The following is a 22,675-nucleotide window of genomic DNA, read 5'->3' on the forward strand; positions in this document are numbered from 1 at the left end:
GATTAGGTAGCCACCTCAAAGCATACGGGCACACAGATGAAATTCATTGTCAAAAGTAGAACTCATGTTAATACGGAAAAATAATTTGTGGGGTTTAAGGCAGAAAATCACATCCATTCGGCAACTGTTGGCCCCATCTGGAATTTTTAGAAAATCTGAATGTGGCCACGGCCTTCGAATGTTAGCAAATTTGACCTCTGAAGGCTGACAAAACACAAAGGGTCATGTTCGTTGTCTATTTTAGAGAGCTTTTTATTTTCCGTTACAGACATTTGCAAAATTTTCCATAGAATCAGGTTCACACTTTCCATTATCACTTGTTTTGATGAACTGCTTCTAAGTTTCTGTAGAAAATAATGCAAAATGTTTTACCCTTATATAATGAAATAATTCAAATGTTTTAAAGATCACACACAGGCCACCCATTCCTCTAATCCAGTTTATTCATCCTCAGCAAAAAGGGGAAAATAATCAAATAAAAGGAGAACATAACAAAATTGTTCTGGTTTTATACATTTAACTAAATATGCAGCTCTATGCTAATGTGTAAGTAAATCAAAACAATATATGGTTAAATAAAATTTCTTTTAAAGATACAGAAAGATAACATTTCTTATTTTCCCATCGGCACTCGAGAGATGACGGGTCGTAGAAATACCAAAATAAAACCACCCACTACGCCACTCTACACGTCGCTCCCGCCATCGTTCAGTCATTCCTCGCACCAGAGGAAGGGGGCCAGTAAGAGAAGGAAGCAGAGAGGGAAGTGAGTAAGAAGAATGAGATGAGCATTGGGACCAGCACACTCAAGTAGTGTGACTGGGGTAGGAGGAGAAAAATATGGAACAGACTAGCATACTACAACAAAAAAATGAAGCAATGTATTATGCATGCTTTTTAAGTGGTCTGCTTGTATGGCCATACGAATAGAGCCATAGTTTGACAGTCCAGTGAGTCAGGGATTGTGTAGTGTGTATGTAAAAAATAAAGGGAGTAAGTGCACGGGGTATTACAAAACAGAAAAGAGCATTAACAGCAACAGCATCACTTATTCAAAGAGCAGCAGGCAGAGAAGGGCTTCTGCTTCAGAGAGGTTCTGTGTGTGTGACTCTAGTCCATTTGTTCAGACTCTAATCCATCTGAGAGAAGCGGAGGAGTAGGCTGCAGTACAAGGGTTTGTGGTCCGGTTTGTAGTCAAACCAGTCTAGCAGAGTCTCATAAGAACAAACACGGCCACACAACAACTGACCCATGTCCGGGGACGACGACATCCGTAACACACGCTATTTCAAACCAATGCCATGCAGGAGCCATTGGGTGAGGAGGGAGCAGAAAAGGAAGAGGGGGGGGGGGGTAAAGGTCAACATTCCACCCTACAACCTGAGGAGTGGTCAAGGGACAGACAGGGCTATGTTCAGTTTATCTGTCACCAATGATGTACTGAAAACCTGCTTACCAAGATGACCAAGGAGCCGAGAAAGGTCAGTTTCATTTAGAAAGTACTGGTGCAGACAGCCTAATCTTTTGTGATCAGTGAAACAAAGACTGAGGGGTAAGATTGTTGTTGAGCGATGGCTCTGCTGTGTGATAAAAAAAAAAAGAGTTTGCCAGCTAACTTGTGTAAATATTGTGAAATAACTTCATTCTTTAGAAAGATAAGCTTGAAATGGACATGGTCCAATTTACTCAACCAAAAACACATAGCTAAGTTGAGCTTTCTTAAATTAACCTGAAAATCAATAGTTAATTCTGTTTGTTCATCAAAGATAGCTGGCTAACCCATTGATCCTGCTTTGTAGTATACCCCTCTGACAAGTTAAGGCTGTGTGAAAACGAACGTGCGATAGTGACAGTGTGGCTCCAGAGGTTGCCATGGTGACCGTGTCCAAGGCAGTGTCCAAACTGTTCCCCTCTGGAGGGGTAAAGACTAACAGGAGTGGGTCAACAACCCTCAGCTCCAGAATGGTGGGGTAAGTGTGGATCTATTACAACCATGCTCTCTCCTTCTTCCCCTTCCCTCCCTCTCTTCCTTGCTCTCTCTTACGTCCCCCTCTCTATTTAAGTGCCTCTTCTCTGTTGGGTGGATGGGTGGTGACGGGCGGGCAGCGGGGGCAGCTCAAGAGCACTCTTCTCCGATGCGTTGGCACGAGCGGCCCACCTTGCGGTCCAGCTTCACCATCTTGAGGACGGCCTCCTCACGCCCACGTCCCAGGTGGTCGAACAGGCAGTCGTGCTGCTCAGGTAGACGGTGGAGCATGCAGAACACGTAGCCTAGAAGACAAAACAAAATAGGGGGGGAAACAATGAGAGAAAGAGGAGAGGCGAAAACGAGAAAGAAGGAGACAGAAAAAGAGAGAATGTAAAAATCTGTGTGAAGTCAAGGCGAGGAGACACGAGGTGAGGAGACACGGAAACCAAGGGCAGACGTGTTCAGATGTGTTTGCTCTGTTCCCGTGTAGTACTGACCGCAGCGACAGGAGCCCAGTTCCTGCTGTACCAGCTCCAGTTTTGTTTGGCAGCGATAGCAGCGCCGGCGGTTTTTCTGCTTGGGTCCTCGGCTAGGCTCCTCGCTCGCCGCCTCCCCCTCCAAGTCCCGCCGTGCCCGTTTCTCTGGTGACGCCTCGCTCTCCGACCCTGAAGCTGAAAGAACAGAAGGTTACACGGTTACAAAGTAACCACGGGACGTTCAATTTGTACAGAAATATACACAGAGAGCAGAAGCATGGCTGTACCTGATTCGCAAGGACGTTTTGTGGGTGTACAGAGGGTGCCTTGGGCTGTTTCTGTGCATGACGATACTCCTGTGGAAGAAAAAGAAGAGCAACACAAGGGAATCATTCTTCATTGATCAAGAGCCCAAATGTGTGTCACCTAGACCAAGATGATTTGGAGACAGAAAGACAATTTCAGAACCTTGAAGGATTTAAGACTTCGTGTCCATGCTATGCAACCAGATAAGCTCAAATCCTGACATGCCAAGTCTATTTACGTCAACATATCACTTGACTTACATTCTTAACATGAAGGTTAAAAATACTAGGGATGTGCATCTTTCCCTTTCAAGATGATTCGACATGGATGTAGATACATTGGCTCCGATACGATCCAGGAACGATACGTTTTAGTTTGAAACGAGTCTGTGCAATTCGGTTAGTTAGAGAACAAATTGATTTGATGCGCCAACATTTGTTGCATAACATTTTTTTTTATTCTAAATTAAAATCTGCTGAATGTGCTCATGAGCTGGATGTGTCTGAACTGATGTGTGCGTGCGTGTTTAAATCAAATAACATTTTATTGGTCACATGCACCGAATACAAGTGTAGACTTTACAGTGAAATTCTTACTTACGAGCCCATTCAACAGTGCAGTGTTAAAAAGTAAGACAAATATTTTCTAAAAGGCAATAGTAACAGAAAAACTAGGCTTTATACAAGAGGTATGTAGGGGGGTGGCAATGTAGCTTTTTTTTTTGTCTCCCACTTTGGTTCTGAAATCCCCATCACCCACTAATTAACTTGTCATTTAGCAGATTAAGTGCTTGAGCTAGTAATGTATCCATATTTATCGTATACAAATTAGCTATGACGTAGACAATGAAAATAGCACAATTTGGATTTCACCCCCCCACCTCATCTAAAAATCAAATGGTTTTGACCGCTTGGAAGTTCTCCTCTCGCTTCGGCCACGCAGTGCGCCCCGCAAAAGTGATTGCTGTCCTCGTTAGTAAATTATCAACTTGACCCTGTATATCAACAAAAAAAATATATACACTGATTGGGTAGTTTTGCTTTAAACAAACTATTGCTGATGGTGAACCCGAAAAATCTAAAAATATATTGGAAACCCAAATTCTGCAGGTATAGCCAGATGAGAGTTGTGTTTCTGATAGATTATTACTACTACTCCAGTAAAACACAATTTTTAACAGCTCATACAGTGCCTTCGGAAAGTATTCAGACCCCTTAACTTTTTCCACATTTTGTTACGTTATACAGCCTTATTCTAAAATGGATGAAATATTTTTTTCCCCAAAACTATCCACACACACACACACACACACACACACAATACCCCATAATGACGAAGTGAAAACAGGCTTAGACATTTTTGCAAATTTAAAAACAGAAATACCTTATTTACATAAGTATTCAGACCCTTTGCTATGGGACTCGAAATTGAGCTCAGGTGCATCCTGTTTCCATTGATCATCCTTGAGATGTTTCTACAACTTGGAGTCCACCTGAGGTAAATGCAAGTGATTGGACAGGATTTGGAAAGGCTGTCTATATAAAAAGGTGGTCGAAGGAATTGTCTGTAGAGCTCCGAGACAGGATTATATCGAGGCACAGATCTGAGGAAGGGTAGCAAAATTTTTTGGCAGCATTGAAGGTGCAAGAACAAAGTGGCCTCCGTCATTCTTAAATGGAAGAAGTTTGGAACCGCCAAGTCTCTTCTTAGAGCTGTCCTCCCAGCCAAACTGAGCAATTGGGGGATTGCGATGGTCACTCTAGAGCTCTGTCATAGTTCCTCTGTGGTGATGGGAGAACCTCCCAGAACCATCTCTGCAGCACTCCACCAATCAGGCCTTTATGGTAGAGTGACCAGATGGAAGCCACTCCTCAGTAAAAAAGGCACATGACAGCACGTTTGGAGTTTGCCAAAAGGCACCTAAAGACTCGCAGACCATGAGAAACAAGATTCTCTGGTCTGAAGAAACCAAGATTGAACTCTTTGGCCTGAATGCCAAGTGTCAACATCTGAAATAAACCTGGCACCATCCCTACGGTGACCCCATCCTGCTGTGGGGATGTTTTTCAGCGGCAGAGACTGGGAGACTAGTCAGGGTCGAGGCAAAGATGATCGTAGCAAAGTACAGAGACATCCTTGATGAAAACCTGCTCCAGAGCATTTGCATGCCGAAAGTGCTGCACAGATGTGCAAGATCAGGAACAGGCCAGGCAGTGTGTGCAGTTTAACCAGTACCGATATTGCCTGGGGTTGTTCGGCACGCAAAATGACTTGTAGATCAGCGACTGTCAACACAGTTACATGCAGTTTGACACTGAAGGAGAGGACTTCAGTTGTTATAAAATATGAGTTATTTTCTGAAGGTAGACAGAATGGAATGAGCAAAACATTTTAGCAAACCAGCAATTTGTAATGCTTTAATCTACTTTCTGACCGATGCATGATACACTTGGATCGGTTTTGGGTCCACTGACCAATGCACTTACATCTTAAACATTTGAAATCGGGAACCGATTGGTGAATGGTTACACCCCTAAAAAAAAAAATAGCAAACGCAACAAGAAACTGCAATTGGTTGAAAACTGGAGATCTTAAGTGAAATTCTGTGAGAACCAAGCAGGTTTTAAAAGATGGTCAACGTGACCATGCTGCCCCACTATGATTCCTATCTGGGCCAGGCGTAGTACATGTATTGCCAACAAAGTGAGACACACACACACACACACCACCACTCCTCCCGAGGCAGAAATAGAAGCAGGCTGTCACCATATCAGTCCAACCTGACAGACCTCTGCCAACAGAGACTTCATGAAATGCATACGTATATACACACTTCCCTCTGTATCTTATTTGACAGCGGAGCAAAAATACTTCAAATTGTGTTGGTACTCCAGCATTTTGGATTTGAGATCAAATGTTTCACAAAGCGACAGTAGGGAATGTCACCTTTTATTTGAGGGTATTTCCATTAGTGCTGGTCGGTATACTGTATTTTACTACACACAGATGTACGGTTTGGGTATTTGAATGTTTGGTTTGTTAAAATGTGATATGCTGTGTGTAACGTCAATTTGTATAGTGTAGACAGCTACTTGTCATCCCTCTCCGCTCTCCATGCCACTTTCCACACAGACCTAGCCCCGTCACTCAAGGAGTGCATGTTGATGTTGTTTGACCATGAGATACTTCCGTTCAGTCTGCATGGTTAATGCAGCACATGCAACAATGTTGACGACAACACTTTGCTTCTTAATATAAATCCACAAGCATTCTATAAATTGCACCATTAGTTTCGTACATCGGCAAAAAGCTAGTTTGTCTTTTCTTAGCAAGTTTTACTTAAATTGTGTTATACGCTAATGCTAAATGGCTAGTTAGCTAGCTAATAAAATGTAAGCGTCAGAGCAAAGGTAGCTAGCTTCACAGCCGGATAATAGTGATGGTGTAGGCCTAAATCTGCATGTTTGTGCAACAGTATATTCTAAATCAGAGGAATAGGCGAAGCATGAATGTTGGCTACATGAAAAAAAAATATCTAGTGAAAGATTATAGGGTCCTCTAGGAAACACTGACCAACACTTTGGTTCCTATCCTGCCACAATAACTCCTCCCTGGCATTTTCATTCATTGCCATGTCAAACACTATATTTAAAGTGCCCACTATTATATTCTAACTATAGAATAATAATTTATTTCCATGATTCCAACAGTTCACTGTCTTTTGATCTAATTCGGAAGTCAAATCACAATTGCAACATTTGGTTAAAAATAAGGCCTCGATATTCCGCCCATATTGTGCAGCCCTACGTGGGAGTGTGGGAATTATCTCAAATGAATGCAGGAAATGCACAAATTTATGAAAATGATTTTCAGTTAAAGTTGAATTGAACAGTATAAAACAATCAGAATGGACAAAGACCCATTGAAATCACTTGTATAGAATGTATAGTACGTGTTGCCATACTAGGGTAATGCACTACTCAATGCAAATGTAGAACTTTTATAATACACTGTCAAATAAACATACCGTCAAAAGTTTAAAAAAATACTGTGATATATTTTGGCCATAATCGCCCATCCCTAATTTCCATACAAATCTTTCTTACCGTTTAGAAGTCAAAGAACTATTTCCTTAACACTTAAATGTGGCACAACGATCATAACACCCCCCCCCCCCCCCCCACCCCAATTGATTTAATTTTCTTAGAATATCCAGAATGACTTACAGCAGCAATTAGGGTTAAGTGCCTTGCTCAAGGTCACATCGACAGAGCCTTATCGGCTTGGGGATTCAAACCAGTAACCTTTCAGTTACTGGCCCAACGCTCTAATTGCTAGGCTACCTGCCACCCTTAAGGGTGATTCACAATATATATAATTTCTTAGGCTCACTAAAAAAGCTTTGCTTAAAAAAGTCAATCTAATTCAGGGATAAATATACCTATTCCACAACCATAAGACCCACTAATCATTTAATTTTATCAAAATAGTTTAACCTGCTTTTTTGCAAATATATATATTTTTAAATCACTGATCTCTGGCTTTCATGTCTATGAAAATGGCCTTTTTGTTACAAATTTAACCAGAACCATTATCATTCACTAATAATGACAAATGTCTTGTATCAGGCATAATAGAAAATGAACACAGGTCTCAAACAATCCCACAAGCACAAGCCCACGTGCAAGTGAGTATTCAGATAATCTTTATATTTCAAGTTTAGCCAACTTGGAACTACTTGCTAGCTAACAAGGCAGAACAGTTAAATTATGAACACACCCTTCTGTTCATCTCCAACGGTTTGAGCAGCATGCTAGCCTGTCCACTTCGTTTAGATGTTGAAATCAAGTGGCCCATCTTAATTCTCAGAATGAGAACGAGTTGCCAACTCCTTACATAAGTGTGTTTTATGCTTATTGCACATTTATAAAAACATTTCCACATTGTTACGTTACAACCTTATTCTAAAATGGATTAAATTGTTTCCTCCCCCCTCAACAATCTACACACAATACCCCATTAAAAAAATGCAAAAACAGGTTTAGAGATGTTTTAAAAATGTATTACAAAAAACTGAAATATCACATTTACATAAGTATTCAGACCCTTTACTCAGAACTTTGTTGAAGCACCTTAGGCAGCAATTACAGCCTTGAGTATGATGCTAAAAGCTTGGCACAACTGTATTTAGGGATTTTCTCCCATTCTTCTCTGCAGATCCTCGCAAGCTCTGTCAGGTTGGATGGGGAGCGTCGCTGTACAGCTATTGTAAGGTCTCTCAGGATGTTTGATCGGGTTTAAGTCCGGGGTCTGGCTGGGCCACTCAAAGACTTGTCCTGAAACCACTCCTACACGGTCTTGGCTGTGTGCTTAGGGTCGTCGTCCTGTTGGAAGGTGAACCGTCGCCCCAGTCTGAGGTCCTGAGCGCTCTGGAGCAAGTTTTCATCAAGGATCTCTTAATACTTTGCTCCGTTTATCTTTCCCTAGATCCACAGCATGATTCTGCCACCAACATGATTCACCGTAGGGATGCCAGGTTTCTTCGACGTGACGCTTGGCATTCAGGCCAAAGAGTTCAATCTTGCTTTCGTCAGACCAGAGAATCTTGTTTCTCATGGTCTGAGAGTCCTTTAGGTCCCCTTTGGCAAACTCTGGCCACTACCATAAAGACTTGATTGGTGGAGTGCTGCAGAGATGGTTGTCCTTCTGGAAGGCTCTCCCATCTCCATAGAGGAACTCTAGAGCTCTGTCAGAGTGACCATTGGCTTCTTGGTCACCTCCCTGACCAAGGCCCTTCTCCCCCGATTGCTGAGGTTTGCCGAGCGGCCAGCTCAAGGAAGAGTCTTGGTGGTTCCAAACTTTTTCCATTTAAGAATGATGGAGGCCACTGTGTTCTTGGGGATCATCCTAGAGACATCTCAAGGATGATCAATGGAAACAGGATGCACCGGAGCCCAATTTCGAGTCTCATAGCAAAGGGTCTGAATACTTAAGCAACATGGCAGCAGCACAACATGGTAGAAGCACAAAATATGGTACAAATATTATTGGGCACAGACAACAGTGAAAAAAGGGCAAGAAAAGTAGAGACAACAATACATCACGCAAAGCAGCCACAACTGTCAGTAAGAGTGTCCATGATTGAGTCTTTGAATGAAGAGATGGAGAGAAAAAAACTGTCCAGTTTGAGTGTTTGTTGCAGCTCGTTCCAGTCGCTAGCTGCATCGAACTGAAAATAGGAGCGACCCAGGAATGTCTGTGCTTTGGGGACCTTTACCAGAATGTGACCGGCAGAACGGGTGTTGTTTGTGGAGAATGAGGGCTGCAGTAGAGATCTCAGATAGGGGGAGTGAGGCCTAAGAGGGTTTTGTAAGTAAGCATCAACCAGTGGGTCTTGCGACGGGTATACAGAGATGACCAGTTTACAGAGGAGTATAGAGTGCAGTGATGTGTCCTATAAGGAGCATTGGTGGCAAACCTGATGGCCGAATGGTAAAGAACATCTAGCCGCTTGAGAGCACCCTTACCTACCGATCTATAAATTATGTCTCCGTAATCTAGTATGGTTAGGATGGTCATCTGAATCAGGGTTAGTTTGGCAGCTGGGGTGAAAGAGGAACGATTACGATAGAGGAAACCAAGTCTAGCTTTAACTTTAGCCTGCAGCTTTGATATGTGCCGAGAGAAGGACAGTGTACTCCCAAGTACACTACCTCAAGCTCTAAACACTCAGAGGTAGTAATCACACCTTTGGGGAAAGGGGCATTCTTCTTACCAAACCACATGACCTTTGTTTTGGAGGTGTTCAGAACAAGGTTAAGGGCAGAGAAAGCTTGTTGGACACTAAGAAAGCTTTGTTGTAGAGCATTTAACATAAAATCCAGGGAGGGGCCAGCTGAGTACAAGACTATCATCCACATATAAATGGATGAGAGCTTCCTACTGCCTGAGCTATGTTGTTGATGTATATTGAGAAGAGTGTGGGGCCTAGGATCGAGCCTTGGTGACAGGCAGTGTCTGAGACAGCAGATGTTCTGAGTTTATACACTGCACTCTTTGAGAGAGGTAGTTAGCACACCAGACCAAAGACCCCTCAGAGACACCAATACCACTTACAGTAGCTGGCCCACAAGAATGGAATGGTGTACCGTATCAAAAGCTTTGTCCAAGTCAATAAAAATAGCAGCACACCATTGCTTTGAATCAAGGGCAATGGTGACATCATTGAGGACCTTTAAGGTTGCAGTGACACATCCATAACCTGAGCGGAAACAAGATCACATACCAGAGAGAATACTAAAGACATCAAGAAAGCCAGTCAGTTGATTATTGACACATTTTTCCAACACTTTTGATAAACAGGACAACATAGAAATGGGCCTGTAACAGCTAGGATCAGCTTGATCTCCCCACTTAAATAAAGGACGTGTCGTGGCTGCCTTCCAAGCAATGGGAACCTCCCCAGAGAGGAGAGACAGGTTTAAAAGGTCAGAGATAGGCTTGGCGATTATAAGGGCAGCAACCTTAAAGAAGAGAAGGTCTAAACCATCTGACCCAGATGGTTTTTTTGGGGTCAAGTTTAAGGAGCTCCTTTAGCACCTCGGACTCAGTAACAACCATATCATCACCATTAAGGGACATGGGCAGCTGTGAGGAGGAGGGTTAATTCTCTAGGTCTTTAACTGTTTTCCAGAACTTCTGTGGGTTAGACCCACAGAGAGAGAACTGCTCCTTAAAGTAACTAACTTTGGTCTTCTGGATAGCCTGAGCGCACGTATTTCTCATTTGCCTGACCGAGGGCTAGTCAGCCTGAGTATGCGTGGGCCGAGGGTTTCGCCAAATGCAATTCTTGAGGTGGAGTAACTCTGCAAGATCACAGTCGAACCAGGGGCTGAACCTGTTATTAATTCAAATTGTCTTTATGGGGGAAGGTTTGTTAACAATACCACTGAAAATCTCAAAAGAAGGTCCAAGCATCTTCAACAGAGAGGATCAAGCTGATTCTATACCATTTTACAGAGGCCAGGTCATGAAGGAAGGCTTGCTCATTAAAGTTTAGCAACATAATGAGTTCCTCACTATGAGGTATTGTGTGTAGATTGATGAGGATTTTTTTTTATAGATGTAATACATTTTAGAATAATGCTGTAACGTCAAACTGTGAATAAAGGGAAGGGGTCGGAATACTTTCCGACTGCACTGTATAAACCATATAGATTGAAAATGCTGAAGAGTGAGGGTCCAGTCTGATATGAGATTTAGTTAGAACTTGGTGTGATTGGATGACTGACAATGATCTCAGCTATGGTAATTCATTCAAAGCTTTCAGAATGTGCGCCATCTTAAAATTCAAAAGTTGTGGACCCTCCATCTTACCCTCCTGTGTAGTTGTTAATGTGGGGACAGGGTCTTCGGTTGACACCGATGGCTGCTCGGAGCTAGTGGGTGGTGACGACGATAGGGATTGGCTACTGTTGCTGCTCGTCTCGCCACTGAAGACAGACAATTGGCTACTGCCAGTGCTTGGGCTGGGCTTTGAGGTACAGTCATCATCTGTCTGCTTCTGCTCGATATCTGAAAAGACAGACAAAATAATGCCATTTAGTGACCACAGCACCACATAATGTACGTGGGCTTTTAATGGACCAGCAGCTTCAGAGCATTAGTACACACACACATACACGTGGGGGCATGCGTCACCATTCCCTCTCCCCAAAACATCATTCAGAATCGCAGATGGTCTGGCCTGAGAGGATGTCAATACCTCAGAATGAACCTTTAGCATGATTAGGGCTGTGGCGGTCACAAAATTGTGTCAGCCGGTGATTGTCAAGCAAATAACTGTCGGTCTCACAGTAATTGCAAGTTAATCTAAAACACATTTAGCATCTCCTGGCTTCCACAAGCCATCTACATTTTTAAAAAAGTATAATAAATCCATGTAATATAGCCTACACCTTCACAATAAATCCATTATTTATTTTAGACAGGTCTAAAGAAGCATGATATGAAGAAAATGTAGTCCAATTCAGAATAGCATACTCTGGGTTGTCCTTATGTTAGGTCCTGATGTGGCTATGCCAAATGGCTGTGAGCTACACGTGTTCATTTAGCAGACAAGATTTGCTTAGAATTCAATGGCATTATTTTATATTATGAAGAAAACTGAACAAAGCTGAATAAACTATAAAAAAAAAAAAGTATCCAAACGATTTGCAGGAGTGTGCACACTAAGCAAATCTAATCTGTGTTGAGCAGTTAAAAAAGCAATAGGTACTCCTATATGCTTCACTTTAATAACTAACTCCAGTTGTACTACAAACTTTGGGCTGTGTTTTGATTTTTAATACATTTTAAGGCTGCATGATGCGACTAATGATGATTTTAAAAAGTTGCTTGAAAAGGCATGAGCTCTGCTTTGTTTTGATGCGCAGGCTGTACACACCTCATTAGTCTCTCATTCACCATTTGACAAGCATGGCAGCATCCCCTTTGTGGCTTTAATACACCCTAAAAGAAATGCATGCCTTTGTTGTGCCCTTCTCCCCGAGTGCCTGTTCCGAAGCACTCACCGAGTGCTGTGCGCTCTCCATCACGTGATCGGGTCTTTCTCACAGGCTACAAGTGAAGACAGACATATCGGACGCAACTGCGCGCATCTTTATCCAATTCCGAGGTGCATATTGAAGATATTGGAAGAACTGTCCACATTTACCTTCCGTCAGCCAACAAGATGAGTAGGCCTAACAGATAGTAGATTGACTAGCCTATCCCCAATAGTACAAAAGTCGACCTATTCTATGCCAAACAGTCTGGTACAGTTGTGGGACGCAACAGACCCTAAATTAATACAACCAAAAGCATTAAAAAACAAACATTTTATCAATATAGCTGACAGATCAGAACGTTTATCTTTAAATATTGATAAACTATTAAGCTATTTCTTCACATCATAAGCGCAGCAACGCGCACACGGCAGTGGGCTATTAGCGGGAATGTTTCATTAGCGGGAAAAAAACATTATCTAAAGTGACCGCAAATGATTCATGTAATGCTTTTATTGTAAAAGATGCATTTTTTATGGTGAAAATGATCTTCCCCAAACTTGAAACTCACACACTGCTTATGTATGCCAGTTAGGCTCTAAACCCCTTGTAAAGTGGATTAATGTGCTTCATTTTAAACAAGTTATTTGGCCACTTTAGTTGTGATACAAACCTTATCAAAACATATAGGCCTATGGGCTAGCCTACATGAGGTGTTCGACTATGATTCGAAAAAGTCACACCAAAAAAAGAAGGCTTTGTTTCTTGCCTTACGCTGGGCATCATTCACAAGTGATAATATATAATTCACAAGCGATAGGCTAATATATTCACCCATCAGACTATTCTTGATTTAATCTTGTCTTTACATATACTAAATAATCTGTGTGACATTTGTTTTGATTTAGAACGGACCATTATCATGCACCCGTCTTGAAACAGGAGCAGCAGAAAAAATACATGTCATCTATGCATTTATTTATTTATTTATTTTTTTTTTTTTTATTTAACCTTTATTTAACCAGGTAGGCAAATTGAGAACACGTTCTCATTTACAATTGCGACCTGGCCAAGATAAAGCAAAGCAGTTCGACACATACAACAACACATAGTTACACATGGAGTAAAAACAAACATATAGTCAATAATACAGTGAAAAAAATAAGTCTACAGTATATACAATGTGAGCAAGTGAGGTGAGATAAGGGGGGTGAAGGCAAACAGATATATGTATAAATAAATAAAAATATAAAAAGGCCATGGAGGCGAAGTGAGTACAACACAGCAAGTAAAATAAAAACTAAAAAAAACACTGGAATGGTTGGTTTGCATTGGAAGAAAGTGCAAAGTAGAGACAGAAATAATGGGGTGCAAAGGAGCAAAATAAATTAATAAATAAATACAGTAGGTAAAGAGGTAGTTGTTTGGGCTAAATTGTAGATGGGTTATGTACAGGTGCAGTAATCTATGAGCTGCTCTGACAGCTGGTGCTTAAAGCTAGTGAGGGAGATAGGTGTTTCCAGTTTCAGAGATTTTTGTAGTTCGTTCCAGTCATTGGCAGCAGAGAACTGGAAGGAGAGGCGTCCAAAAGAAGAATTGGTTTTGGGGGTGACTAGAGAGATATACCTGCTGGAGCGCGTGCTACGGGTAGGTGCTGCTATGGTGACCAGCGAGCTGAGATAAGGGGGGACTTTACCTAGCAGGGTCTTGTAGATGACCTGGAACCAATGGGTTTGGCGACGAGTATGAAGCGAGGGCCAGCCAACGAGAGTGTACAGGTCGCAGTGGTGGGTAGTATATGGGGCTTTGGTGACAAAACGGATGGCACTGTGATAGACTGCATCCAATTTATTGAGTAGGGTTTTGGAGGCTATTTTGTAAATGACATCACCGAAGTCGAGGATTGGTAGGATGGCCAGTTTTACAAGGGTATGTTTGGCAGCATGAGTAAAGGATGCTTTGTTGCGGAATAGGAAGCCAATTCTAGATTTGACTTTGGATTGGAGATGTTTGATGTGGGTCTGGAAGGAGAGTTTACAGTCTAACCAGACACCTAGGTATTTGTAGTTGTCCACATATTCTAAGTCAGAGCCGTCCAAAGTAGTGATGTTGGACAGGCGGGCCGGAGCAGGCAGCGATCGGTTGAAGAGCATGCATTTGGTTTTACTTGTATTTAAGAGCAGTTGGAGGCCACGGAAGGAGAGTTGTATGGCATTGAAGCTCGCCTGGAGGGTTGTTAACACAGTGTCAAAAGAAGGGCCAGAAGTATACAGAATAGTGTCGTCTGCGTAGAGGTGGATCAGAGAATCACCAGCAGCAAGAGCGACATCATTGATGTAAACAGAGAAGAGAGTCGGTCCAAGAATTGAACCCTGTGGCACCCCCATAGAGACTGCCAGAGGCCCGGACAACAGACCCTCCGATTTGACACACTGAACTCTATCAGAGAAGTAGTTGGTGAACCAGGCGAGGCAATCATTAGAGAAACCAAGGCTGTCGAGTCTGCCAATGAGGATGTGGTGATTGACAGAGTCAAAAGCCTTGGCCAGGTCAATGAATACGGCTGCACAGTATTGTTTCCTATCGATGGCGGTTACGATATCGTTTATGACCTTGAGCGTGGCTGAGGTGCACCCATGACCAGCTCTGAAACCAGATTGCATAGCGGAGAAGGTGTGGTGTGATTCGAAATGGTCGGTAATCTGTTTGTTGACTTGGCTTTCGAAGACCTTAGAAAGGCAGGGTAGGATAGATATAGGTCTGTAGCAGTTAGGGTCAAGGGTGTCCCCCCCTTTGAAGAGGGGGATAACCGCAGCTGCTTTCCAATCTTTGGGTATCTCAGACGACACGAAAGAGAGGTTGAAGAGGCTAGTAATAGGGGTGGCAACAATTTCAGCAGATAGTTTTAGAAAGAAAGGGTCCAGATTATCTAGCCCGGCTGATTTGTAAGGGTCCAGATTTTGCAGCTCATTAAGAACATCAGCTGACTGTATTTGGGAGAAAGAGAAATGGGGAAGGCTTGGGCGAGTAGCAGAGGGGAGGGCAGTGCTGTTGTCCCGGGTAGGGGTAGCCAGGTGGAAAGCATGGCCAGCCGTAGAAAAATGCTTATTGAAATTCTCAATTATAGTGGATTTGTCGGTGGTGACAGTGTTTCCTATCTTCAGGGCGGTTGGAAGCTGGGAGGAGGTGTTCTTATTCTCCATGGACTTTACGGTGTCCCAGAACTTTTTTGAATTTGTGTTGCAGGAAGCAAATTTCTGCTTGAAAAAGCTAGCCTTGGCTGTTCTAACTGCCTGTGTATATTGGTTTCTGGCTTCCCTGAAAAGTTGCATATCACGGGGGCTGTTCGATGCTAATGCAGAACGCCATAGGATGTTTTTCTGTTGGTTAAGGGCAGTCAGGTCAGGAGAGAACCAAGGGCTATATCTGTTCCTGGTTCTAAATTTCTTGAATGGGGCATGCTTATTCAAGATGGTGAGGAAGGCATTTTTAAAAAATGACCAGGCATCCTCTACTGACGGGATGAGATCAATATCCTTCCAGGATACCCCGGCCAGGTCAATTAGGAAGGCCTGCTCGCTGAAGTGTTTCAGGGAGCGTTTGACAGTGATGAGTGGAGGTCGTTTGACCGCTGACCCATTACGGATGCAGGCAATGAGGCAGTGATCGCTGAGATCTTGGTTAAAAACAGCAGAGGTGTATTTGGAGGGCAAGTTTGTTAGGATGATATCTATGAGGGTACCCGTGTTTACGGAATTAGGGTGGTACCTGGTAGGTTCATTAATAATTTGTGTGAGATTGAGGGCATCAAGCTTAGATTGTAGGGTGGCTGGGGTGTTGAGCATGTTCAAATTTAGGTCACCTAGCAGCACGAGCTCTGAAGATAGATGGGGGGCAATCAGTTCACATATAGTGTCCAGAGCACAGCTGGGGGCAGAGGGTGGTCTATAGCAGGCGGCAACGGTGAGAGACTTGTTTTTAGAGAGGTGGATTTTTAAAAGTAGAAGTTCAAATTGTTTGGGAACAGACCTGGATAGTATAACAGAACTCTGCAGGCAGTCTTTGCAGTAGATTGCAACACCGCCCCCTTTGGCCGTTCTATCTTGTCTGAAAATATTGTAATTGGGGATAAAAATGTCTGAATTTTTGGTGGTCTTTCTAAGCCAGGATTCAGACACGGCTAAAACATCCGGGTTGGTAGAGTGTGCTAAAGCAGTGAACAGAACAAACTTAGGGAGGAGGCTCCTAATGTTAACATGCATGAAGCCAAGGCTATTACGGTTACAGAAGTCATCAAAAGAGAGCGCCTGGGGAATAGGAGTGGAGCCAGGTACTGCAGGGCCTGGATTCACCTCTACATCACCAGAGGAACAGAGGAGAAGTAGGATAATGGTACGGCTAAAAGCTATGAGAATTGGTCGCCTAGAGCTACTAGAGCAGAGAGTAAAAGGAAGTTTCTGGGGGCGATAAAATAGTTTAAAGGAATAATGTACAGACAAAGGTATGGTAGGATGTGAATACAGTGGAGGTAAACCTAGGTATTGAGTGATGATGAGAGAGATCTTGTCTCTAGAAACATCATTGAAACCAGGTGATGTCATCACATATGTGGGTGGTGGAACTGCAGGGTTGGATATGGTATAGAGAGCAGGGCTAGAATCTCTACAGTGAAATAAGCCAATAAACACTAACCAGAACAGCAATGGACAAGGCATATTTACATTAAGGAGAGGCAAGCTTAATCGAGTGATAAATAAGGGTCCAGTGAGTAGAGGTTGGTTGGGGTCGTGGCGATCCAGACAGCTGGCCGGGTATATGGCTATCGGTAGCAGCATAGGATGGAGGTCTGTTTGTAGATACCTCGTGCGTTTCCGTCGGTAGGTTCCGTGTAGTGGGGTTTTGTTCAGATAGCAGCCGATAAGACAGCTAACGATTAGCGGGCCTCAGATGAGCGTTCAGGTAACGCCGGGACGGAGGTGCCGGTTGGATAAATCCCTCGGGCAGATAACGTCGGCAGTCAGTCGTGAAGGCCCGGTGGGGTTCCGTATCTGCAGCAGCAACAAAGAAGCGGGTCCGGATGGTGATGGAACTCCTCAGCTGGCTAGCTCCAGCATGATTTGAGTTAGCTCCGGGGTCGACGTAAGCCAATAGTCACACGGTATGCAGCTAGCTAGCTGCGAAATCAAGGTGCAAGTGTCCAGAGGCTGCGGTTGGAATCCGGGGAAACTGAGAGAAAAAAAGTCCCGGAATGCTCCGGTCCGAGTCGCGTTGCACAAAAGTGCCGGTAGATTATCGAGCTAGAGGAATAGCTGATGACCGCAAAAACGTGGGCAGCTGAAACACCAACGCTAGCCAGCAAACCGGCTAATTTCGGGGCAGCTACAGATTAGCTTCTGGCTAGCTATCGGAGTAGCTTCTGGATTAGCTTTCAGGCTAGCTTCTGAATTAGCCCCTGGCTATCTTCCACGATGGATTTTCAGATTGAGGTAAATAGTACTTATTGTAATTGGTGAAGCGGGTTGCAGGAAAGCTTTTGCAGGAAAGCTTTTGTAGTTGAGTTCTTGGATAATAAAATAAATAAAAGATATGTGAAGAAAAGGTGTAAATATATATATATATATATACAGGACACGACACGACAACACGGAAAAATACGTCTGAACTGCTAAGCCACCTTGGTCCATTTCCACCTTGGTCCATTTAAATAGCGGATGGGGGACGCTTTTCCCGTGATTCATTTTCATGCCATCCAGGAAGGCTATACTCCTATCGTAAAGAACAGCGATGTGCTTAATATCAGGAAAGTTGACAAATAAATATAGAAAGCTGATGGGATCCTCTACTTAGTAAAAGCCATTGCATAGCCTATAGAAAAGTTTCGCAACATGAGCTCATGGACCCTCATGAAGCGTTTGATTCGATTTTCGATTACATTTGTATTGATGCCAGACTGATTAGAGGGACAATAGAGTGCCGAGTACCAGGCAGTTATCAAGTTTGGTAGGCTTCTAAATGACCATCAGCCGCGTCAGAGCTTGGAGAAGCCTAATTACCATGACTAAACGGCCACGTGATATTTGACTGCCTTCATGACTTGTGGCCGCCGGTGTGGCGGTAATACGGTCACCGCAACAGCCCTAAGCATGACCCCATTTTAGGCTACCAAGGAGTCTATCCATCAACTCCCAAAACCCAGAGGGCTGCACAAGGTCAAAAAGCAGCTGGGCCTTATCTTAATCCTCTATAGAACCCCTTTCTGCTGTCGTGGTGCTCTTGTTTATTGAATCTATTCTAGGCAATGTTGCTGCTGAAAAGGCCCACAGAAGCCCATCTCAAAACTTCAGTCACAAGCTCCATTTTAGAGCTGCAATCTTTAACCACAGGAGTACTGAGAGACAACACCCCAACATACAGCAAAGCATGATATCAGACCTGAGAACATATTTTTCCTGACACCAGTTTTATTCTTGAGATAGCTATTATGTCAATGAGAAGTCCATCTGGAAATTGACTTTTTGGATTCTGAAAATACCCTTGTATTGTTACTGCATGCCTTTGGAATATTTCACAGGGAATTTTTTATACCAAAAAGGTACATACATTACTTCTACAAAACATATCTAACAAACCAATAAACCTAATCGAGGTGTAAAAAAAACTGCCTTTTCCATACAGCAGAGGCATAACATGACAGGCAGTAATCTGCACCAGGCTGCACACCCCCTTCTGATGTCTCAGGTACACACAGGGCTCTACCACATAACAGAAACCTATTGTCTTCCACACATATGGGAGTTTAATTGGCTTGCGCAAGGAACAGCAAGACTTACCAGCAAAACATTTTGAGCAGAGGTTCATGGTTTTACTGGATCTGGGGAGAGAAAATAAAAAATAAAAGTCAGTCCCAGAAAGGAATGGTACAAAGGTGGAGATGGCCAAATAGGATAAAGACCGACACACGTCGGTCAATGCAACACGCCCCTCTTATTTGCAACAAAAATCACACTTAAAAAAAAAAAAGAATGCATTTCAATGGCTCTTGAGACACTCAAACATGACCCATTTTTTTTGTACCCAGACAGTCAGACGGGCTCTGAGGTTGCCATAGCTACGGAGAGTGAGTGAAAACAAACGGATGGCAGGGGTGACAGATGACAGAAAGTCATGGCAGGGAAGAGAAGGGGGAAACAAACAAAGGCGGGGGTGGGGTAGAGGTTGTTGCAAACAGTTGAAAAGGGAAGGCAGCAATAAAGTCAATATTTTTACAGCAACAAATGACAGGTAGGCCTACACCATTGCATTCATTTGATACCATCTCTCACCGGTTAACAAGCCAATCAGTCCAGGCTAATCAATTGTGTCAAGAAGCCTAACCTGACAGGGGCTTTTGACCTCCATTGACATTGGCCTGAGGGTTCAAGGGTTCATTACTGACTGAAGTAGGGTAGTCAACTCAACATGGATAACAACTAGTACATAAGCTCTATGTGTATCAATCACATTTGTTGCATTACCCTATGTATACATTACACTAAATGTTGTGGTCAGAAATAGCCTAGAAAAAATATAGGCGTAAATATAATTTTTTCTAAAATCAGGTTTACTTCCCTCCCAATCCTAATGTGTAATAGGCTAACTCATGACAGCAGACTCAACTCCATGAACACAACCCAAACCCTTCCACATAGCCTCAAAAATCTGTTCAACTGAAATCTCTCACCAAACATGCACCATTTTCTCAGGCTGTCCTTTGAATCCTTTCCTCGATGACATTACATTTCCAGTGTTTAGGCTAATGGTTGGTCTCACTCTGGACCTCTGACACTCACTTTAATAGGAGGGCACAACGCTGGGATGTTTCTGTTCAGGACTGTGCGAGCTCTGTCAATACAGGAAAAGGTTGGAACTACATACAGTATTCAGCCCATTGTGCCCTCAGGAGGGAATGTGACCAATGGAGTGTTCCAATTGACCTGGGATACATTTAGGACTCATCCTACCATGACCTTAACTGCAATTGGACTTTGCCTCCCAACGTCACGTGAGTCATTCAGTGGTAGAGTAACTAGACCTCAACCGAGAAGAGGATTTGCAGTATACCTAGAAAGACCTCAATCCTAGATGAGAGTTCTGACAAGCCCCATGCTAGCCTAATCCTTGCACTACATTGAAGATGTGATTGCCTACCAACTTTCAGCTAACGCACAATAACCTAATGTCCTCCTTCACTCCCCATCTCGATAAGGGCTTCAACTGAGCTAACATGTTCATCAAAACAGAGTATCAGTCTAGAATGGTTTATCACTATCAAAAGAATGTCCTTTGAGTGGTCAAATTGATATGCACAGGCTCCATTTTACCAGAGAAGAACCAACTGACCTAAAAACAGGAAAGCTGGAAATTCAGCCCAGATTTTTTAAACTAGCCCACTTCTAAAGGCGAAGCCTATATCCTGCTGTCTCGCGATACAGACTCCCCTCCCAATGTTTAATGAGATATCTCGAACTGAAGAGGATGTTTGTTCCTGGCTCTAGCTGTAATCAGGCATACTCAGAAAGAGAGATAGTTTGAACACAGCAGGGAAGGGCTACAAAGAAAGCCGGAGGGCTTCAGAGGGGAAAACTGTGACAAACGTCAGACGCCTCGAACCAGGTGTTGACCGCAAGAGGCGTAAACATGCTTCCGATTGTGTCACCTGACATTGAGAGGTGTGAGTAATTCTCAGTTTGCTCACATATAACACACCCTAAAGATCAGCGTGACTAGTTAATAAGAGAGCATGGCACAAGAAAGGGCAGGGTTTTAGTACATAAAATCATCCAGGGAGTAATATCCCAGAGTCCTCCTTTCGTTGCTACATATGGTGCTTTCAAGACAACTGGGGGAAAAACGATGTCAATTCATGACGTCAGTGATCTTTAGGTCTGAGCTCTAGAAAGATGAGTTTCCGACTATGGAATTAAGTCGTAAACGATTTCCCCCCAGTCAGAGCTCGTTTTTTTCCCGAGTTCCCAGTTGACTTGAACGCACTAGTCGGGTATTTCCGAGTTCCCCGTTGTTTTGAACGTGGCAATAGTTGACCATACAGGAAGAACTGTCCAGCTCAAACAAAGGCCCCATTTTTATTATTAGTATGCTATACCCTTTGGTTGGTCGCTCGATTTCACTAAAGATGGTTTGATGTACTGCCTAAATGGGCTCGATTAAATGACATAAATAAACATTTCCGGTATGTAATCACAACTTGACTGGAATGTGAGGGATGAACCTGCTGTAACTTGATAACTAATGTGGTTACACGGCAATGACAGTCAAGAGAATATTGGATACAAAGTGTCAACGTTTCATCTTTAGTTAGGGTATCATTTCTTTAGACTGGATACATTTCCATTTAAGGACACAGAGCCTAACACGAATGATCAGATTATACCCCAAAATTGTAACATAACTCGTTCAGAACCACAGAACATGATTCGACGCTTTGATAGATCTACACTCATGGATAGAGAATGAAAACAAGCCCAAACGTTCAGCAAACCTAAAAACATTCAGATAGGAATCAGTTTTGTAACTCAAACATTTGCCCCAACCCCCACCCGGTATGCCCAATATAACAATGGCTTTAATCTAGGCTACATTAATATCCATTGTCATTATCACTACAATAAACCATCTCCACAATACATAATGTGCGACATCTTACCCCCAAAATCCACATGGACACCGAGGTGGTAAGGGTTTGCTGCGCTCACTACCAGTATCCCCCATGACTTCAACAAAATGATCAAGGGTACGCAAGGCTGGGGATGAGACAGGGGCCTTGTCGTTGTAAAGGATCTTCAGCCAACTCAAGTAGCAAATATCCGCTTCTATAAATAGTCCTCGGTGGTCAAATTGGACAACGAAGGTGGATGGCTTTGCCGACACGAGCGGCCACAGGGATCCGAATAGTCCTAAACAGCTCAGTTTGGATTAATTGATCATCCAAGTGTCCTCACTGGACTCAAAGCAATCAGCTGGAGCTCGGCTACTACTAACAGCCACAGAGGGGGTGTTAACGCTTTGTCCAACCTGTAACATGAAAGATACAACACAAAACATAAACACCACAACAACAAATATTTCCAACAATCTCAATATTAATCACGAGTATTCGACACAGAGTAAGCAGCAGTCACATCGAATATCATTCCACTTACACCATGTGCAGCGTCCCCCAATCTTCAGTGGGCCGAACTGTACGAAGTAAGCTGTTCAGGAAACTACCGGTACCTAGACCTTCATTTAGAATAAAACGTACTGTGCCGTATCAACAGAATCAAAATGGCGTTCATTGAACGCAATTCCCACTAGCGTTCCTGACTAAGAAATGTAAACTC

At 43.1% G+C, this 22,675-nt stretch overlaps 1 protein-coding gene across 2 annotated transcripts; it reads right to left on the minus strand.

Moving 5' to 3' along the window:
• Positions 1 to 425: 425 nt before the first annotated feature.
• LOC129817274 (AN1-type zinc finger protein 3-like) lies at positions 426 to 22,603 on the minus strand. Of its 2 annotated transcripts, XM_055872367.1 has the most exons (7): positions 22,496 to 22,599; positions 22,000 to 22,367; positions 19,127 to 19,167; positions 11,128 to 11,325; positions 2,733 to 2,801; positions 2,467 to 2,640; positions 426 to 2,271 (listed from the first exon to the last, which is right to left on the minus strand). In XM_055872367.1, the coding sequence occupies exons 2-7, from the start codon at positions 22,062 to 22,064 to the stop codon at positions 2,117 to 2,119; spliced, it is 702 nt and encodes a 233-aa protein (XP_055728342.1). In that variant the 5' UTR covers positions 22,065 to 22,367; positions 22,496 to 22,599; the 3' UTR covers positions 426 to 2,116. The 2 variants fall into 2 exon arrangements, with proteins under 2 accessions (XP_055728342.1, XP_055728343.1); XM_055872368.1 differs by lacking the exon at positions 22,000 to 22,367 and having other exon boundaries at positions 22,496 to 22,603.
• Between the last annotated feature and the right edge of the window lie 72 nt (positions 22,604 to 22,675).

Source organism: Salvelinus fontinalis, chromosome 20 (assembly GCF_029448725.1).
Source record: "Salvelinus fontinalis isolate EN_2023a chromosome 20, ASM2944872v1, whole genome shotgun sequence".
NCBI lineage: Eukaryota > Metazoa > Chordata > Actinopteri > Salmoniformes > Salmonidae > Salvelinus > Salvelinus fontinalis.